The following is an 18,422-nucleotide window of genomic DNA, read 5'->3' on the forward strand; positions in this document are numbered from 1 at the left end:
ATGACGCCTTCATAGATTGTACACACGCACGAACATACACGTGGACGCACATTAAGAAGTAATTATAAAGCTTTGTCGAGGCCAGTACCCCTTAAGGAGGTTAAGAGCGCCTTCCTTGCTCGCAAAACACCACCAGGCTTGTCCGAGTAGAACCATGTACTTGTCTTTGAGTACTAGAATTACGCAGTTTTCTCAAAACGCGCTTTCTCGCAGTTGCGAACGAACATGTCCCACATATGCATGCATTTACGCCGGGCATCCATTGTAAACTTTTTTTTTCATTTCTTTCATGCAGGCAGCAGCGTCCATGAGCTCCGGCTGCCCCTCGTCGCGCAGTCCCGAACTGGCGGCCGACTTGGCGGCGGCGGGACCCGTGTTCGGCGGCGTCTTCCGACCCGTGGCACTCATGACCACCAGGACAGCACCGCCGCAGCCACCTCTGGTGAGATTGGACGGCGCCTGGATTGCTTAGTGCAGGCGCGCGTGTGCATTAATCTATACGTGATTAGCAAGCGACTGAGGACGTTAACTGTGAAAGTGCAATAGTTGGGTTGAAGATTAATATGCAGAAGACAAATGTAATGTTAAACAGTCTAGCAAGGAAATCAGAATCCATGATCGCCAGTATGCGTCTGGAGTGTGTGCAAGAGGGCGCTTATGTATGTCAATTACTCAAGGGGACCCTGACCGCGAGTATGAAATTTACAGAATAAGAATGGGTTGGAGTGCATACGACAGGCATTACCAAATTCTTACTGGGAGTTTACCATTGTCGTTGGAAAGAAACGTGTACAATCATTGCATTCTACCTGTGCTAACATATATATGGGGCAGTAACCTTCAAGTTAGCAAGGAAGCTCGAGGACAAGTGAAGGACCGCGCAAAGAGCGATGGAACGAAAAATGTTAAACGTACACGTTAGGAGACAGTCAGAGAGTGGCGTGGATCAGAGAGCAAACGCGTGGATAGCCGTTATTCTAGTTGACATTAAGAGAAAAAAATGGAGCTGGGCAGGCCATGTAACGCGTAGGGTAGATAACCGGTGGACCATTACCGTTACACAGAGGGTGTCAAGAAAAGATACGCTCAGCCGAGGACGGCAGAAAATTAGGTGGGGTGGTGAAATTAAGAAATATGCAGACGCAAGTTGGAACCAGCTAGCGCAAGGCCAGGGTAATTGGAGGTCGCTGGGAGAGGCCGTGCTCTTTTTAGTGAACATAAAAATAAGCTGATGATGATTATCATGATGATGATGACGACTAGCAGTCGTCGAACAAGGAATGTCGCATGAGCCAGCGTTTCGACAAAGGGGTTTGACTTCGTCACCACGACAGAGCCAAGTTCGTTTGCAGGAGCATTTGCTCCAGCTGTGGTCGAACAAGTGTCGAACCACGACGGCGACAAATGCCTTTGTCAGAACGTTTGCTTCAGCGGTATACTCCTTCGTTCCACTACTACTGATCATTTCACGTATCCGTCTTTCTGTGATCTACTGGCTTGTTTTATATTACTGTTGCGTTTGTACGCGTTTGTATGTGACGTACCTTGACGCTCATTATTTTCTTATTTATCCTGACTAATTCACCCATACAAGCGGTGAATGTCGACATGTATGGTCGGTATGGAGCTCTCAGCATCTTTTAAAGTAAATATATAAAAATTGGCTTTACAGCATACTTCTGTGGCACCGCATACTGTTTGTCTTCACTTAGGTACTTGGCTCGTTTTCTGTTCAATTTCCTTGTTGCCTGTGCGATGCAACTGTATTACATAGCACAGAAGGAATTGTGCAGTTGTATGCGCGCAGCTTTTCGCTACAGACGCTGCTCGTGGAATAGAAATAGTTTGGGCACAATCACTGTATTGACTGAACCTTCGGAGTCATGGAAGCTCTTCGGCTGTCACCTGCGAGGCTGACAATAGATTAGTCGGAAGGCAAACCACCCCACAGAGGGAATAAAAAGGCGCGTAAAAACAAAAGGGCACACTGACTGCTTGGACATCACAGTTCTTTTCACACGTAGATGATAAACATAAAGCGCCGCATTTGCTTAAGGAACGTGACTTTTTACTGGGGACGCCTTTCGAGAGAGTACACGGCAGCTAGAGCATTGTGAGGCGGTGCGCAAACGTGGCGGTATTTCTGAAGCTGCTCGCGCAAAGGTCTTGGGTTGTACACACACTATGAATCTTGGATGCTGGCAGGCGAGTTATAGAAGAGCCCTCACCGGTGGTTCCAACCTGCCGCGACAGGCCAACACTGAAGCACCGCTGCGTTTGACCGCGTTGGCCCACACAACGCTCTCTTGTCTTCCTAGTGCGTCCTATGTTTTCTTTTTCCTCCTCATTTTGTAAGAAACCAGCAGGAACGATGCGGTTAGCATGATTCGTAACAGACTTCGTAGAAAAAACGTGTCCGAGGAGAGAGCTCCGCATTCGTTGCAAACGATAAATCATGCGGCTTACGTCCTCCCCAGCCACACTATGTGCAAAATAAACTCGCATATGTCATGTGTCTGAGAATGCTTTTAATAAAGTTCTTCGTATCCGTATCCGTATGTCATGTGCAGGTCTCGGCAGTCGGTTATACGCGTGCTGCCTTGCTGCGGCTACGTCTGATAACTAGCGTGACTTCGGGAGCCTTCTCAAATGATCAAAACACATTGATGTGGCGATAGAAACTTGGCCCAATTTTCTATTTGAACTCCAAGACTACCTTTACCAGAGACCACTGAGTTCTTTTTCAACAGCTCCCTTACACCCAGTAGCTACTCGAATAAGACTCTAGATTTTGCTTGAGCGACCAACACGTTCACTTTCTTATACAGTTAAAATGCTATGATGGATCACTAAAAGCAATGGAATTTGATAAGTTAGTCATTTACGTGCAAACAAACACAAGCACACGACGAAGTCAGTAATTCGGGATCGTTGGCCTGTCACGCTGGGAAACGGATTAGCCGTAAAAGGACAAGGATAGACACGGGAACGACAACGCACCGCGCTAAGTTCCCCAACTGTTTATATAAAAAAAAATAAAGTGATTATGGGTGTCCAGTTACTCAGTTTCCCAGCGGGAAACACAAGCACGCACACAGTTGCAATACAAGCTGTCGAAGGACTTTCGCTCCCAGCCTCGCGGCAGTGACAACTTGACCGACCCTTCCCTGCAGTCGGCGACGCCCCCCAACGACGAGTCGAGCGACCTGTCGGAGAGCGAGCGGCCTCGCAGCGCCAAGGAGTCGCTGGCGTTCACCACGGAGGCCGCCCTCACCACGCCGCTCAGCTTCGCCAGGGTCAAGGATGTGCGCTGAGACGACGGACGAGCCGTGTGTCCGCTCACGCCAACGACAGGTGAGACACGTCGCGCCTTTCTCGTGCGGCGCTTACATGAATGCGGCGCTTTAGGATGACATTCGAAGCTCCAAGGAAAGGGTTGGTAGTTCGAGACGGGGTTCTCACGCTGTGCTGCGCGCAAACGCTGGCGCATCGCATACAAGGAGAGAGGAGAAGCGAAATCGCTGCTTGCGTGCGCTCTCCTCCACTCTCACCGGCAAAACGCAGTCGTCGGAAGCAAGTTTTGGCTTGCTTGCTTGCTTCGGACGAAAGGTGCCCGCCGCATGTAAATGCTGTCGCATACAAAATGAACTCTTGTGCGCGACATAAAAATGTCTGCACCTGAAGCGTAAGCGCGTAAAGTGTTCTACCAGTTCTGCTAAATACGCTCACTGTATAGGTGTACTATTGAGTTCCGTAAACCAGACATTCGCCGCTAGAACTTTCTAATGACGGTAAGCATGCGCTGATCCCCTATACTCGTTCCTTATCGAGTTCTTGGCACTCATTTGAAATTTGCTATCATTGACATTTATAACCGGGCCCTTGGTCGTTCGTTGGGTTGTTATAACTCACCACGCTGTGTATGCGCTAACGAAAACATAGGGACTGGTTGGCGGAATGATAGAACATCCGATTATCGATGCATTCCCCGTTGGGCTTGGTAACGACAACGCCATTTGCTCTAAGTTGCAGGCTGTTCTAAACCTCTGCAGCGCCGTTTTGTTGAGTAATATCCCAACGAGGCTCATTTCATTTTTTTTTTCATCTTCTTTCACTTCGATACCTCTTTCGTACTGAGAATATGAGCGAAGAAGCAACTCATGAGAAAAAGTATACGGACCATAGGCCCGCCAATAAAACTGAATTTGTAATTCAGAAGCACAAAACTGAAATAGACGTGTGCGCTGTAAAGTTCTCAATGCCAAGTTTGGACAGCAGTCAGTCAATTTCAAGTATAAAGTTCATAGGCGCGGAGAAGACAATCCGCTTTATCGCGGAATCCCTGATCTGTAGACTTTTGCTCAGGCGAATACATATTCACTGAAATTACCGTTCTAAACTCTCTCACTCTATGTATACGCGGGATTCCTGATGCCGTACCCAACGCGGCACCAAAGCGCATAAATTTCTCCCGCGCCTCGTCAGAAATTTCCGTTCTGCGTTACATTTGTTCCCGCGTTTCCACCAGGAACAAAAGTATGAGCTCCTTTCTAAATGGCGATCAGGTTTTGACTAGCACCGGAAGACCGATTCTAATCTTCTGTCCAGCGCCGCTTTTATCAGTTGTCCTTGCAGACTGCTGGCCTGGTGGAGCCCGTCTCCCACGGTAGACGTCGCAAATTGCTATCTTTAGTGGCACTGGTGTCATGCATTTTATAAGGCATTCTTATCTCAGCGTAGCACCATAATATGCAAATACAAAACGTACTGAGAACTCTCGTATGGTGTGTAAACAAATTATGCGTGATAGAAAAGCGAGAAAGCAACAACAACAATCAGAACAATATTCTAACCATTATGTCCTGTGGCCAAACTGCTATAACGCGCGAACGTTTATCAGTGCTGTGCTAGTAGCTCAACCATGGTGAATATTTAAATATACCGGTTAATGGAAAAATTATCACGCTCATTACCCCTGTCATTAACGTGATCACTGCTTTATGTAGACAGTGGTAATTAGAGATCGCTGGGACAAGGCTTCGTCATGTAGCGCACACAAATGGATTTATGTTGGTGATCGCGTTAAGATCTATACCACAATTTGCAAAAAAAACTTGGGGCTTTTGAATTAGACGAGAAGCGCACATTACAAGCCGAAATGCTAAGCTCGTTTCATCCATCAATCAGTCATCAACTTTATTTCAGTATCAAACAGACACTGCGGTGTACGCAGACAAACAGCCATTGATCAGCCTTGACTAAGCCTGCGCCCCTGTACAGGGCAAGCGGGAACAGAAACATTTAGTGCGAGACGTCTAAAAATTATAGAAGAAAATGAACAGAAGTGACAAATTACCAATAATATAAAGCCTAAAACTGACATCGAGATTAGTGATCTAAAAACAAGAAAATTAATTGGTTGTTTAGCGGTAAATGCGAGAGAAATGCGTTAGCATTACGTCGTACCTCTTTGACGTCCCGGATGTATGATTTCAACCGCGTTCGCCACATCGCAAGATGATGTTCAGGAGCTCACACGACACCCATCTTGCCTCTTCGAGGAGCGCACGGCAACCGACGGTTGACCGGAGGAGACCACCGTCAGTTGCACTACATCATCATCATCAAACAACAACAACAACAACAACAACAACAACAACAACAACAACAACAACAACAACAACAACAACCTGGCTACTCACACTGCAGGGCAAAGGCCTCTCCCATACTTCTCCAACTACCCCGGTCACGTGCTAATTGTGGCCATGTTGTCCCTGCAAACTTCTTTATCTCATCCGCCCACCTAACTTTCTGCCGTCCCCTGCTACGATTCCCTTCTCTTGGAATCCAGTCCGTAACCCTTAATGACCATCAGTTATGCTCCCTCCTCATTACATGCCCTGCCCATGCCCATTTATTTTTCTTGATTTCAACTAAGATGTCATTCACTCGCGTTTGTTCGCTCACCCAATCTGCTCTATTCTTATCTTCCGCCCCCCTCCTTAACGTTACACCCATCATTCTTCTTTCCATAACTCATTTCGTCGTCCTCAATTTAAGTAGAACCCTTTTCGTAAACCTCAAGGTTTATGCCCCGTAGGTGAGTACTGGTAAGACACAGCTGTTATACATTTTTCTCTTGAGGGATAATGGCAACCTGTTGTTCATGATCTGAGAATACCTGCCAAACGCACCCCAGCCCATTCTTATTCTTCTGATTATTTCAGTCTCACGATCCGGATCCGCGGTCACTATCTGCCCTAAGTAGACATATTACCTTACCACTTCCTGGGCCTCGCTACCTATCGTAAACTGCTGTTCTCTTCCTAGACTGCGAAACATTACTTTAGTTTACCGCAGATTAATTTTTAGACCCATCCTTCTGCTTTGCCTGTCCAGGTCAGTGAGCACGCACTGCAATTGGTCCCCTGAGTTACTAAACAATGCAATATCATCAGCGAATCGCAAGTTACTAAGGTTATTCTCCATTAACTCTTATCCCCAATTCTACCCAAACAAGGTGTCTGAATACCTCCTGTAAACACGCTGTGAATAGCATTGGAGATATCGTATCTCCCTGCCTGACCCCCTTCTTTATTGGGATATTATTACACTATATAACAGGTAACAATTCTTAAGCGGTGCAAATTTTTTTAATGTCGCGTGTGGCAGATAGAACAATTCCAGTCCTTGAGCTGGATTGTTCAAAAATTCGCACATTACGTGCACGGGAAATCGAAACACATATGCAACTAATTAAGAAAAAATTCACTGATTTATATCTCAATTAGTTAGACTACGGCACTTATTGCAATTTACGAATTATAGTCGGTGCGTTTGCAAGGCGTATCCGCCTGGAAATAATTTTCAGGATGACACCAGTTCCGAGATATTCGTTGTCAGTATGTGTGATAAAATACATGGTGTTCCAGTAGCTCTGTTTCAATGCGAAAAAGAGCTTTATTTTTTATATGTGTGGAACAACAGTGTATTTTTACTCTCTAGTTGGATGGCGCATGTCTCGAAATCCATGCCATCCTCAAGATTCCTTCTGAATGGATATGCCTTAGACTCACCGGCTACGCTTTGTATAATTGCAATTCGTGCCGCAACCTAATAAAATAAGAAGTTCATTAGACAATATCTGTCAAGTAATTGATTATGTGTTCCGATTTCTCGTGCAGGCAATGTCCGCATCTTTGAATAATCCAGCTCAAGAGGATTAGAATGAAGCCATTTGCCACAATCGATTTGTAAATGTTCTCTAACACTTTGAACATATATATATATATATATATATATATATATATATATATATATATATATATATATATATATATATATATATATATATATATATCCGAATGCTAACGCATTACAATATGTCAGCACATCAAGTCAGATCATTGATTCATACACATACTGACTACAGGGTATATAAGGTAATTCCGGGGGCACTACGGTAGGAGCATTATAAGTGTGAACTCTCCGCTGGGATTGCAGGTAGTGATCGAAAATGGGCACTCGACAGCCATTGATTGCATCCATCCATGCATCCGCCCACCCACCCGCTTACCTACCAATCAGTATCATCTTCTTTCTTTCTTTCTTTCTTTCTTTCTTTCTTTCTCTCTTTCTTTCTTTCTTTCTTTCTTTCTTTCTTTCTTTCTTTCTTTCTCCTGTGCCCTAAGCCAACAAGAGACTGACCCCCGGATTTTACGTAATTTTATTTCATGCTAGGAATTAACCCTGTAATGCCCAAACGCAGTTCCACATCAAGAAAAATTAAAACCACTTTTTTCACCTTTATTTCTGGCACTGGTGAGTACATTTCTTGAAGAAAAAAAACACTGAAATGCGATTTGTGCTGTCACCTAATTAGTACAGTAATCAATTAGTAATTGGTTTGCTTAGCTATTCAAAACTGATAACTTTCTCGAGCATATCGAAAACGCTACTACAGGCTGTAAGTTTACTGTGCTTAAATCACGTTTTTGAGCAGTCCAAGGAGTCACTCCTGGTAAGCTGTGAAAGGTAAATCAGTATTTGTTGTTTTGTTAGAAGCGAAGCTTTTCTTTGCGAACATCGCCGGATTTACGTGACCGTGGGAGCTGCGCGGCTGTTCTATCGCCGAATAGGCCAAGCAATCGCAGCGGAGGAGGCGCAGGGCCTCCCCCGCTGGGTTCCTCGCTACACCACCAGATGAATCTGGTTTCCGCGCATACGCGGAGACCAGAGCAGGCTAGATGAACATCAAGCAGGCTAGGAGACTATTTGTCATCGCCTCGTTTCCAAGGGGATGCCAGTAAATCATCATAATCATCATCATCAGCTGCAGCAGGGGCGCCGGCCGTGCGGGGGAGAGAAACAAAAAGAACCAGAAAGCTCGCATTCGTGCATCCGCGGCTGCACGGTAATGAGGCAGTAAACGTTTATCTCGGGTAGATTCGATTCGAATTGCGTTACGTACGTATGCGCATGCTTGCCTCTGACACCATGATGCGTACAAGGCGTCCGTCATACTCGCTAGTAGTCAGCAACTCCGCTTAGCGAAAGGCTCCATATAATTGGTGTGCGCCCGCGCTTGGGTGTTCGTGTTTGTGCGCGCGTGCGTGGGTGCGTGAGCTCGTCTTTCTACTCTTAAGTTATGCACTAACATAAAGCTTCGCCTATATGGATTCCAACTCGTTGGATCTGTTGCATTTCCTTTCTTTCTTTCTTTCTTTCTTTCTTTCTTTCTTTCTTTCTTTCTTTCTTTCTTTCTTTCTTTCTTTCTTTCTTTCTTTCTTTCTTTCTTTATATCGTTCTCTCTCTTGCTTTCTTGCTGCACTACGGCAGCGCAGTGCAATAAACTGGACATGCAAAGACACTTAACAGTGCATGTCGATTATCTTTTCCGCAGTTCTATTGTTTATGGGCAGCACTTCTCTTCAGCACCTTACCAGTCGAGAAGCAAACACGCGAAGCGCAATCAAAAGCCAGAAAATGCTTCCAGAACACGGAACCGTGCCAAGCGAACTTCAAGAAGAGGCCACGAGGAGTACTAAAAAAGTCCTGTCCTGGCCCATTGTCTTCACGGAAAGGCTGGCAGAGCTCTGCCGCTATCCTTTCCTGCATGGCTGCAAAGCCACCCGCCGTTGCGCAAATACAAGAATTGCGTATCTAGCAAGCAGGACTCGCACGTATACGGCGCGTGCACAGGCGATGCAAGATGTTGGCTAAGGGAGCGGGTGTCCGAGGACGAGAAAGCAAAGGAAGAGGGGGATAAACGCGCGGCTAGAGAAATTTATCCCCGCATAACTTATTTCCGCCACCGCGTCCCGGCAAAGCAGCAGCATCCAGTACATAAGAAAGAAGCCGGGAATACTTATAGTATAGGGGCCTTGGATGCGGGGAGGCGGTGAAGACGGTTTAACCGAAATCGCGGTGAGCGACTTATGTGATCGCGTGCAGGTTTTGCGGCGCTTTCGCGCCGCGAAACATAAATATACCGCGTCGCCGCTCGCTACGAGGGCCGCATTGCCGAGTGCCCTGTGGCGAGCCGCTCGCTCTGTGAACCCCGACGCTCCAAGCACCGCCGCAGGCACCGCGCAGCAACGCACATGCACGCGGAGCAGCCGACACTCGGTTACGCTGCGCGTCTCGCCAGTTCTGTGCAGTATTCAAGACGCTAACGGGGAGACTGCGAGAACGCGATCAGTCTTAAAACACTTCCCCGTTACAGCCGCGCTTTCAAAGATTCACGTTGACTTGAAAGTGGTGTCTTCGAATTCTTGTAAACTGGCGGCGGATTCGTCTCCTAGACGGCGTAAGCGTTGCCGACAGAGTTTCGTGACATCCCCATTGTATCTGCCCACCCTCGCGGGGACGAACGTCAGTTATTTGGCGGTAGCGCGTGATTACTTGTAAAGCTTTGGAACGAGGTAATTTAAAGGCGTTCTGTCAGCTCGCCCTGTACGACCTGTGATTCCGCGCTGATCGCAAGTTATCGCGTCTGCGTTCTGCCTTCTCAAGTGCGGTTTGTCAACGCTCAGCCTTAACCTCCGCACCGCTGCACCGAATTACAACGCCGCCACCGTAGATGCTGCATGGCGCTTCCCGGAAAGAGCCAGCCCGCAAGCGTGCAGATCCTCTCGGAAACGCGCGCCGCGCGGCGGCGTAATTCTGCGTGGCTGGCACGGGTTAAGGGCGACAAGAAACTACGCCTAAGAGGAGAAGGCTGCGGTCGGGGATATGAGTGGTTGTTGGCAGCGGAAGCATTGGCGGACGCAAAACGGAAACAAAAAAAGAAGGTTACATTCTCTGGCGCTGCGTCCGTGTAGGAAACATCGCTTTATTTACGGCCCTCCGTTAGGCGAGTGGACCGAGGCGTCTCTTGCTTCTTGGAGGATATTGGTTACGGCTGATAAGCTGCAGGCGGATCTGCGCTTGGGCGCGCTCGCGCGCAACGTCCAATAGTCCAAGCTCCGTGGAATGGTGTTAGCGTCGGACAGGTGCGCGGTATAATCGTTAACCTCTGTGGGTGGCGGATTGCCGGCCGTCGAACAGCCGTCCCGGGTAGAACATTAACCGCAGGAAGTTCCTTCAGACTTATGTTCTTGGCATGGTTCTGTTTTTGTAGGACATATTATGCAAACAAGTTATAACCATGGAACTGACGATTACGCTGCACGGAGAGAGCTCGCCGCTATATGGCTCACGAACTGTTGTCGAATTCGCAGTTTTCTGATGTGGTGCGCAGCGATAAAAAGACGGAAGTGTGAACTACAAATAAATCTAAGGTAGATGGTATTGCTAAAGATTAGGCGAAAGATAGATATTTCGGCAATAAGTGGAACACACACGCACACGCACGCACGCACGCACGCACGCACGCACGCACGCACACACACACACACACACACACACACACACACACACACACACACACACACACACACACACACACACACACACACACACACACACACACACACACACACACACACACACACACACACACACACACACACACACACACACACACACACACACACACACAGAGAGAGAGAGAGAGAGAGGGAATCCCAATTATGCGAAATAACTGAATCCGGACAATGTAGAAAATGACTACTCGCCATTTTCTACATGCCTATTTTGCTATACTGTGCTAGAACATTAAGGAATATATACAGTGACAATGACCGAGTTGTACCAAGTAATGAATTCCAGTTGATGAAGTAATTAAGGTAACAATCGATTGTACATGGAAAAACCTATTTAAATATGTCGGTACGTATGAAGAAAGTCTTCAGTTACAACGGCAATACCAAAGATATTCGGGACTCTAAGTTATTTAACGTGGAGAATGCTTCTGCTAATAAAAATATAAAAAGTTATTGTATTTAGTAGAAAGTGACAAAAAAACGAATTAGTAAAATCCGTGAATTTCAACGTCAGTGTGCATTCTAGTCTGTCTGGCGCTTCGTAATTAGACATACATCGGCTAAAGACCTCACAACTCGGGGCGGTATAATTAAGTATCTTATGCCTCTCAACTTCAGCAGACTTGAAACATTTCTTATAATTTTATTATCTCTTGCGCTTCTTCCGGGACTCCGCAACTTCCATGATTTAGTGGCACAGCGATAAACAACATTTATCGAACCCCGAGGCCACCAGCTCCAAGGGCTCAAGTGACCTCGACGTTATCCATGTTATTCTATGGCATGCTCGCTCTGCGCGTGCGCCCCGTGCCAGTGAACTCGGTACATCGTCACACACGCGCGCGCACGCCCCCGAAAGTCTCTGTTGATATAATGTAGCCGTAAATGTCATAACTTGCTTCAAGAACAAGCTCGCCTTTGACGGACACGAGTTCGCGTTGCGGCATTCCCCGACGTCAAACATAACGTAAATCATCGACCCTGCGCCGTATATGGAAAGAGGCGCGCTCGGCTAAAAGGGTTGGTGTACGCCCGAGCTGCTCATCTTGCTTCAACACCCGCTTCGAAACCGCGCCGGCGGGCGGCGAAGGACGGCGCGTTCTCGCTGCGCGCATACGAAACAAAAAACTCGACAGAGATAAGCGTGAAACCCAACCCGTTGTGCAGAGGCGTCGCCGACTGAGAGCAGACCGCGGCTCGTCCGAGCTGCACATCCGGTCACTTCTTCGCGATGCCATCTGGAGCCGCGTGTCTGCAGGTTTGCCTCGAAAAAACGTGGCGCCCTCTCAGACCGACGCTCGCACCCAACGCTGCTCGCCACCCGAAACAAGAGCGGTCCCCTGTTGCAAGCTTTCTTCGCGTAAATCGCGCCGCCCGCATGCTTTTGAGCAAAAGCGTAAATATTTCCTCCCGCTACGCGCGCGCCTGCGCGATTGCGCCTGCCTGGGGGCGATACAGCCCGTTTCCTGTTTGTATCAAAGAGAGGGCAGTTTTATGCCAGTCGTCAACTTCAATCTCCCGCTTCGGCTGCTTCTCGTCCGACTCCCGCCTGGCATTTTTTTTTTTTCATGGTGGTGGTGCTTCTATAACGCCATGTTCTGCCCTGGAAAGGAACTCACGTTATCCATTTCAACATTTGTCTATGTTAGGCGCATGACTGTCGCCGACGAACATCAGTCATTCGTTTTTCTGCCCGATATGCACTCACTCATGCAGTTGTGTCCTCTACTCTTATCTGTTCATGTTCCCTGCAACTCTACAGGCGCGGACTGACAGTACTAAGTCAGACTCGTGCTACGTATGTCAATACCTCATCCTTTCAATCCTTCATCCACTCGCCCATGCAGAGCATCATGTAAGCGAAATTACACACGCCGGCTTAAGTCTGCGTTCCAATAGCTCTCTCTCTCTCTGTCACACACACACACAACACACACACACACACACACACACACACACACACACACACACACACACACACACACACACACACACACACACACACACACACACACACACACACACACACACACACACACACACACACACACACACACGTTAATAAATCCACGAAGAAACGATTTCCGTTTAGTAAACGTTCATAGAGATCCCGCGGACTTATACACAAAATTCCGCGCTGTAACTATACACCTAGATCCGTAGTGGCCACATTCATTTTTTTTTTTTGGTCCTGGCCACGTGATCGTCGTTTTGTATGTGATAAGATGTCTTAATAGGCGAGAAAAGCGATGGCCAGCTTGCAGAATCTTGTACTGCGCACCTCCTCTGAAGCAAAAGGAAAAGTAAATTACAGTAAATCAGTCGCTTCGCGAAGAAAAAAAAAATATGTAAGCACTGTAGCCATGCAAAGGCTTGGGCAACTGATGGACGGAACGTATGCGGAGCGAAACATCACCATCTCTGTCTAGCCAGCATCTACGACGGTGCCAAAGTCTCCCACACCTCCTGCACACTTTGGAAATGGGCCATAAATAAGGAATCTCACGTCCTTCCTTCCTTCCTTCCCCACCCTCTCATGCCGACGCCGCGCGTACGGCGGTCGAGTCCTGTGTAGGCAACAACGGTATTTTATTGACTGTTTTTTTTTTTTTTTTGCGTCCGCTAAATGACCGTCTCGACGGAGTAATCCCTAGTGACGCCCGCCGCAAGAGGGGCGTAATGCGTGCATAAAAGCCTCTTCTTCGTCGCCGCCGACGCGACGTCACAGCACTGAACGTGTGCGCGAGGGAGCTAGCGCTGTGTGCGAGCCGATGGGGATTACGGCTCGGCAGCGTGCCGAGCACAGGCGCGGCGCAATTTCGGGTTTTGCATCTTTCGTGATCCGTTAGGCCTGGGAGAGAGACGTCGGCGTACGCGGCGCATCTGCAGTTTTCGCTGCGCGTGTCCCTCGTATACCTGCGTCGCACGTGAGCTATGCATCCTCTCCCTGCGTATAGCTGCGGTGGCTTTCACAGTACGGTGACATAATCTCTGCACAGAGTGTCTTCGTCACGGCCCCGCAAGCGCGAAGAAACACCGTTTTGTCTCGGGTCTCTGCAGTCGTATGCGCGCTTGTCTTTCCGTCGAGTTCACCGCTTCTACCTTCTCGGGCACGGTAAGTTAGGCGACTCTGCGTTGTCTGGCCCCGTGTGCAACGTCGTTGTAGCCTATCGCGTCACCTCGTCTCGGTTCACCGTGACTATCGACGGCGGCGTCGCAGTGAAAACTGCCATTAAGCACGAACTCGGGCGTACCGAGGGTCAAGTGCATTGCTCTTGTCGTCTTGGACGCGACCGTCTGGACATATGGCGATTTGATCCGTCTGGCGATTTTGAGTGCTTACGTGCTGTGAGCACACTGTGCCCGCCTCGACGTCTAGACTAATCTGAAGTGTATGAGGGTCAGATGATCAACTGGAATATACCCATAATAGGTCAATAAAAATTTACGAACTGCGCTTATTGTAAGAGGTCTACGGACGAGAAGTAGAGTCTTTGTCAAAAGTTACTAGATCATTGACCGCGCGACAAGAGTTCGCTGTCGGTACATGCGAAGAACTTACTCGCCTCGAATCCCCAACGCTTCAAAGGTCCACAGGGCGCGAATACCAGTGGAGCCCTGTGCTTGCGTTGCAGCAGCTGTTCTCACGCGACGAAGGCTTTGTGATTACTTGACAGTGCGGTACCTCAAGAACGGGACAGGTGACAGGCTGCTGTTACTTCTACCGATTATTATTTTTATTTCGATTGCTTGACCAATGGCGTGCTCTCTGCCGAACTGCTGTTGTGCTGCTTTGTGTACGAAGCGGGCCGGAACGGCCCAGCTGTCTCGCGTTCTCAATTATCCTGGCCATCGTGCAGTATTGGGAAAACATTTCACCTCAATTACTAAACGCTAGAGGAGCCATACACGAACCGAGATGTCGCGCAGTTGATCATATTTAGAGCTCAGATGACCCCAGGAAACGCGAGGTTCAGAAACCTCCGTTCCCGTTCCTTTTGTTGCATCATAATTGCAAGCAAATAAAGTCGGCAGGAATCCAATCTTTGGCTGTTGTAAAACAATCACATACTTACTATCCTGCCATTGTCCAGACCCTGCGCCTACTCTCTGGTCACTGTGGGTATGCGAACTGCGACAAAATGACTCATGGTCATAATCTGGCAGTTCTGGGCCCTTGGCCGCCTTCGTAGGTTTGAACCTTCTGTCTTCCGAATGTCGCCTGGCCTTAAGCGAAGTGACTAAGTGCGGCCCGTATGAAACGACACGTGCATCTACATAAAAGTACCTACTTTCCTAACTGTGATTTTTGTGACATACCAGAACCAGTGCGCTACGTCATTTGTGCTCGCGCGCAAACGACAGGCGTTGGCTGATTATCTGTCCACAACCGACAATCGAACGCTAGCTGAAGGCGTCCTACTTAGATCTTAGCCAGACTAAGTTCAGTTGCAAAGCAGTTCCTACGTTAGTTGTATTCCTGCCCATCACGGGGCTTCAGTGACGACTGTGATACTTCCATCTAACTGACTGTTTATTCACGTCCTCTGTCCACCTCGGCACCTCTCAAAACCGTCTCTTTGTCTCCCCTTCCCTTGATACCGCCGGCGCAGATCAGCACGCTACAGGAGTTAACTTCAGGCCGACCTCTCTGCCACTTCTTAAATAAATTTTCTTTCCCATTCTCTCGTTAGTGGGGGGCTTATCAGAACCATGCGTACGCGCGGCACAGGTGCTTTCGAAACTACCGCTCAAAGCACCCAAGGCATCGTCGGCGTTGTGTATGTACAGGAACCGCGCGGCAAGCGCGATGAACGGCTCGTCGCAGCTACGAACAGCGGGTGAAATACGCGCTGGCTTTCACCTCCACCCACCAACACCCCCGTGACCTCCCTTTACACTCTCCCTCTCTGCCCAGCAGTCTGTCCTGCGACGAAGCTTTAGAAACAGTGTTTAGTTTCATCCGCCGCTGGAAGGAACTATATAACACTTTACGTCATGGATTCTGCGAAACAGTTACCCCATGCGCGCCGTCTGGCGGAGCTCGAAGCTGTGTATATACGTGCCGATGCAGCCTTATAGAAGAAAGCAGCGGCACCAGTTTCCCTTCTCAGCTGGAAACGTACCAAAAGCGGACGATGAGAAACGAGCGGACTGCTTTTTTTTTTTTAAGAAAGATAAAAACTACAAGCAGAAGAACAGTGTACGTGAGAAGGCTGTGACAAGGCGTGAAAGGGAAGACGCTGCTGCCGATGGAAAGCTACAGCCGCTAATGCGCTCATACAACACGCCTCGGACGTCGCACGCTTCTGTGCGATACGAACTGAACCGTATCCCGCTTTTGAACGTATGAAGAAAAAAAAAAGAAAAGAAAAAAGAGGCAGAAGTTAAAGGTGGCATTAAGAGAAAGTGCGCAATACGCGGGTAGTGCCGAGCAGGATCCGGACCGACGCACTTCTGGGCGCCGTAAACGGACGACGGACACGTACGTCCTTTGACCCTTGACACGTACAGTTATATATTTATACACATCCTTTTGGATTAGTAATGTGTTCTTCCTTTCTTTTTTTCGTCGGCAGGGGCGGAGATCTGCGGAACCCGAGAATTGTTGAGTGGCATAACATCCGTTTCTCGCCGCCGCGAGTTAGACGCTTCGCCCTATGTTTGATGTACTCGTTTCCTCGAAGACACGCTGCTGTGCCCGCTCCTCCATGGGTAGGCCTCTCGAACGTGCTGACACCTTTTCACTTCACGCAGTTTTCTGCATTAACCTTTGCAGTCCTTCCTATCAGGCTTAACCCACCAAAATCTACTGATAGCGCAATACTATTTTCTTATCTTCTTATTTTTTTTTTATTTACAAATACTGCTGTCTCAGTTTCTGAGACATAGCAGGAGTGAGTACAGAATAATAATAATAATAATAATAATAATAATAATAATAATAATAATAATAATAATAATAATAATAAAGTGTGTGTGCGTTTTTTAACGTTTTTCTCTCTGTCCTCTTTCTAACCCCTATCTCACATCCCCAGTGTAGGGTAGCAAACCGGAGACTGATATCTGGTTAACCTCCCTGCCTTTCCTCTTTATCTTTCTCTCTCTCTAAAGTGCCATTCACATTCAGCGGAAGCGAAAGATTTTGAAACATATATATATATATATATATATATATATATATATATATATATATATATATATATATATATATATATATTTTACTGGTTCTTCTACGGCGATTAATATCCTTGGCAAGAAACTTAACGAATTGCAGTGTCGTGCCCGTGGCGAGCAGAATTCCGTAGGACAACGCCCGCCTGAATACCGGTGAGATTTTAGGCTGCAAACGCTTTTCTTCGTTCTTCCTCGTGCACGGAAGCCCACAATTTTTTTTTATATTTTCCCCATGTGGGGGGATGAGTTACGCGCAGCAGTTATCAGTTTTCCATGCCCTCCATCTATCCGTTCCATCGACACTGCAACGGCGTTATCTGCCTCCTTCAACGTCAGAGAGGATATGAAGGTCGTGTTTGATGTGGCGTGCATTATTTCAGGTCGGATATCCCCGGCTGCAGGTCCGGGTTGGCAATCCCACCTTAGCGTCTCTTTCGAGAGCACAAAGATGTGTCTGGCCAGCACAGGCACGCAAGCCCGGAACAAGAGCGCTAGAGCAACGAAATCAAACACGACTTAAGTGCGCAAAAAAACGCTTCGTAAAAATCGTGTATCAGCAGGGTAAGCGGCACTTCGCGAGTTCATTAAACTGCTTAGATAGTAAACAAAATAAAGATAATAAAATGATTAATTTTTCTGGAAGAAAGTAAGAGGTGCTTGACTGCGCAAGAACAGAAACCATGCGGTAAGATCAATCAACCGCGACGGTAAGAGAAAAAAAATAGTTTTCCCTTTCTTGTGCGTTTCTTGCGCGAGGCGAATGTTGTTTCTTGCCGCTCTCTTTCTCATACCTATATGCGCTTTGTTCAATGCAGGGTAGCAAACAGGACGTGCGTCTGACTGGACTCCCTGCTCTCTCTCTCTCTCTCTCTCTCTCTCTCTCTCTCGCTGTTTTCTATTCTCGCACGCACGTGTGCAGAAGACCACGCCGCCCTCCGCGTTCGGCGCGACCGCACGCCGAGCGATGCGACGCCGAAGGGGCCCCGGTAAATCATGCGCGCAACACAGGCTCGCCTCCCCGCCGGCGTGGTTGCGCCGCCAGGGGAATTACGGCCCTCCGCCCGCCGTCGCGGAGGCGTCTCGACGGCGCTCTTTGATGTGGCCGGCGGCACGCACCGAACATCTAGGGGAGCTCTGTAGGCCGATCCCCCTTCGACTGTTGGCCGTTCTTTCCGTGCTGAAACAGATAGGAATAGATCTACGCCACCTTCTTTCTGCGTGATGTACCGGAAAGGTTTACTCTGCAGAGGTGGCGCCCTCGCGGCATTAGTGGAGGACTGCACCCCATGTTTTATTTTGCAACGGCTCTGCGCTGAAAGG

At 48.0% G+C, this 18,422-nt stretch overlaps 2 protein-coding genes across 3 annotated transcripts in view; one reads left to right on the top strand and one right to left on the bottom strand.

The window, feature by feature from the left end:
- LOC142582853 (uncharacterized) overlaps positions 1-18,422 on the bottom strand; it is a 365,477-nt gene that overhangs the window by 315,688 nt on the left and 31,367 nt on the right. The window lies entirely within an intron of this gene.
- Positions 1-18,422, top strand: part of LOC142582849 (uncharacterized) — a 203,115-nt gene that overhangs the window by 181,516 nt on the left and 3,177 nt on the right. For both annotated transcript variants that reach the window (XM_075692929.1, XM_075692930.1), the window contains exons 3-4: positions 296-442; positions 3,174-3,354. In XM_075692929.1, the coding sequence (XP_075549044.1) occupies positions 296-442; positions 3,174-3,314 (288 nt within the window). In that variant the 3' untranslated portion in view covers positions 3,315-3,354. The remainder of the gene's footprint in view (positions 1-295; positions 443-3,173; positions 3,355-18,422) is intronic.

The sequence above is a fragment of the Dermacentor variabilis genome, chromosome 5 (genome assembly GCF_050947875.1).
Source record: "Dermacentor variabilis isolate Ectoservices chromosome 5, ASM5094787v1, whole genome shotgun sequence".
Taxonomy (NCBI): Eukaryota; Metazoa; Arthropoda; class Arachnida; order Ixodida; family Ixodidae; genus Dermacentor; species Dermacentor variabilis.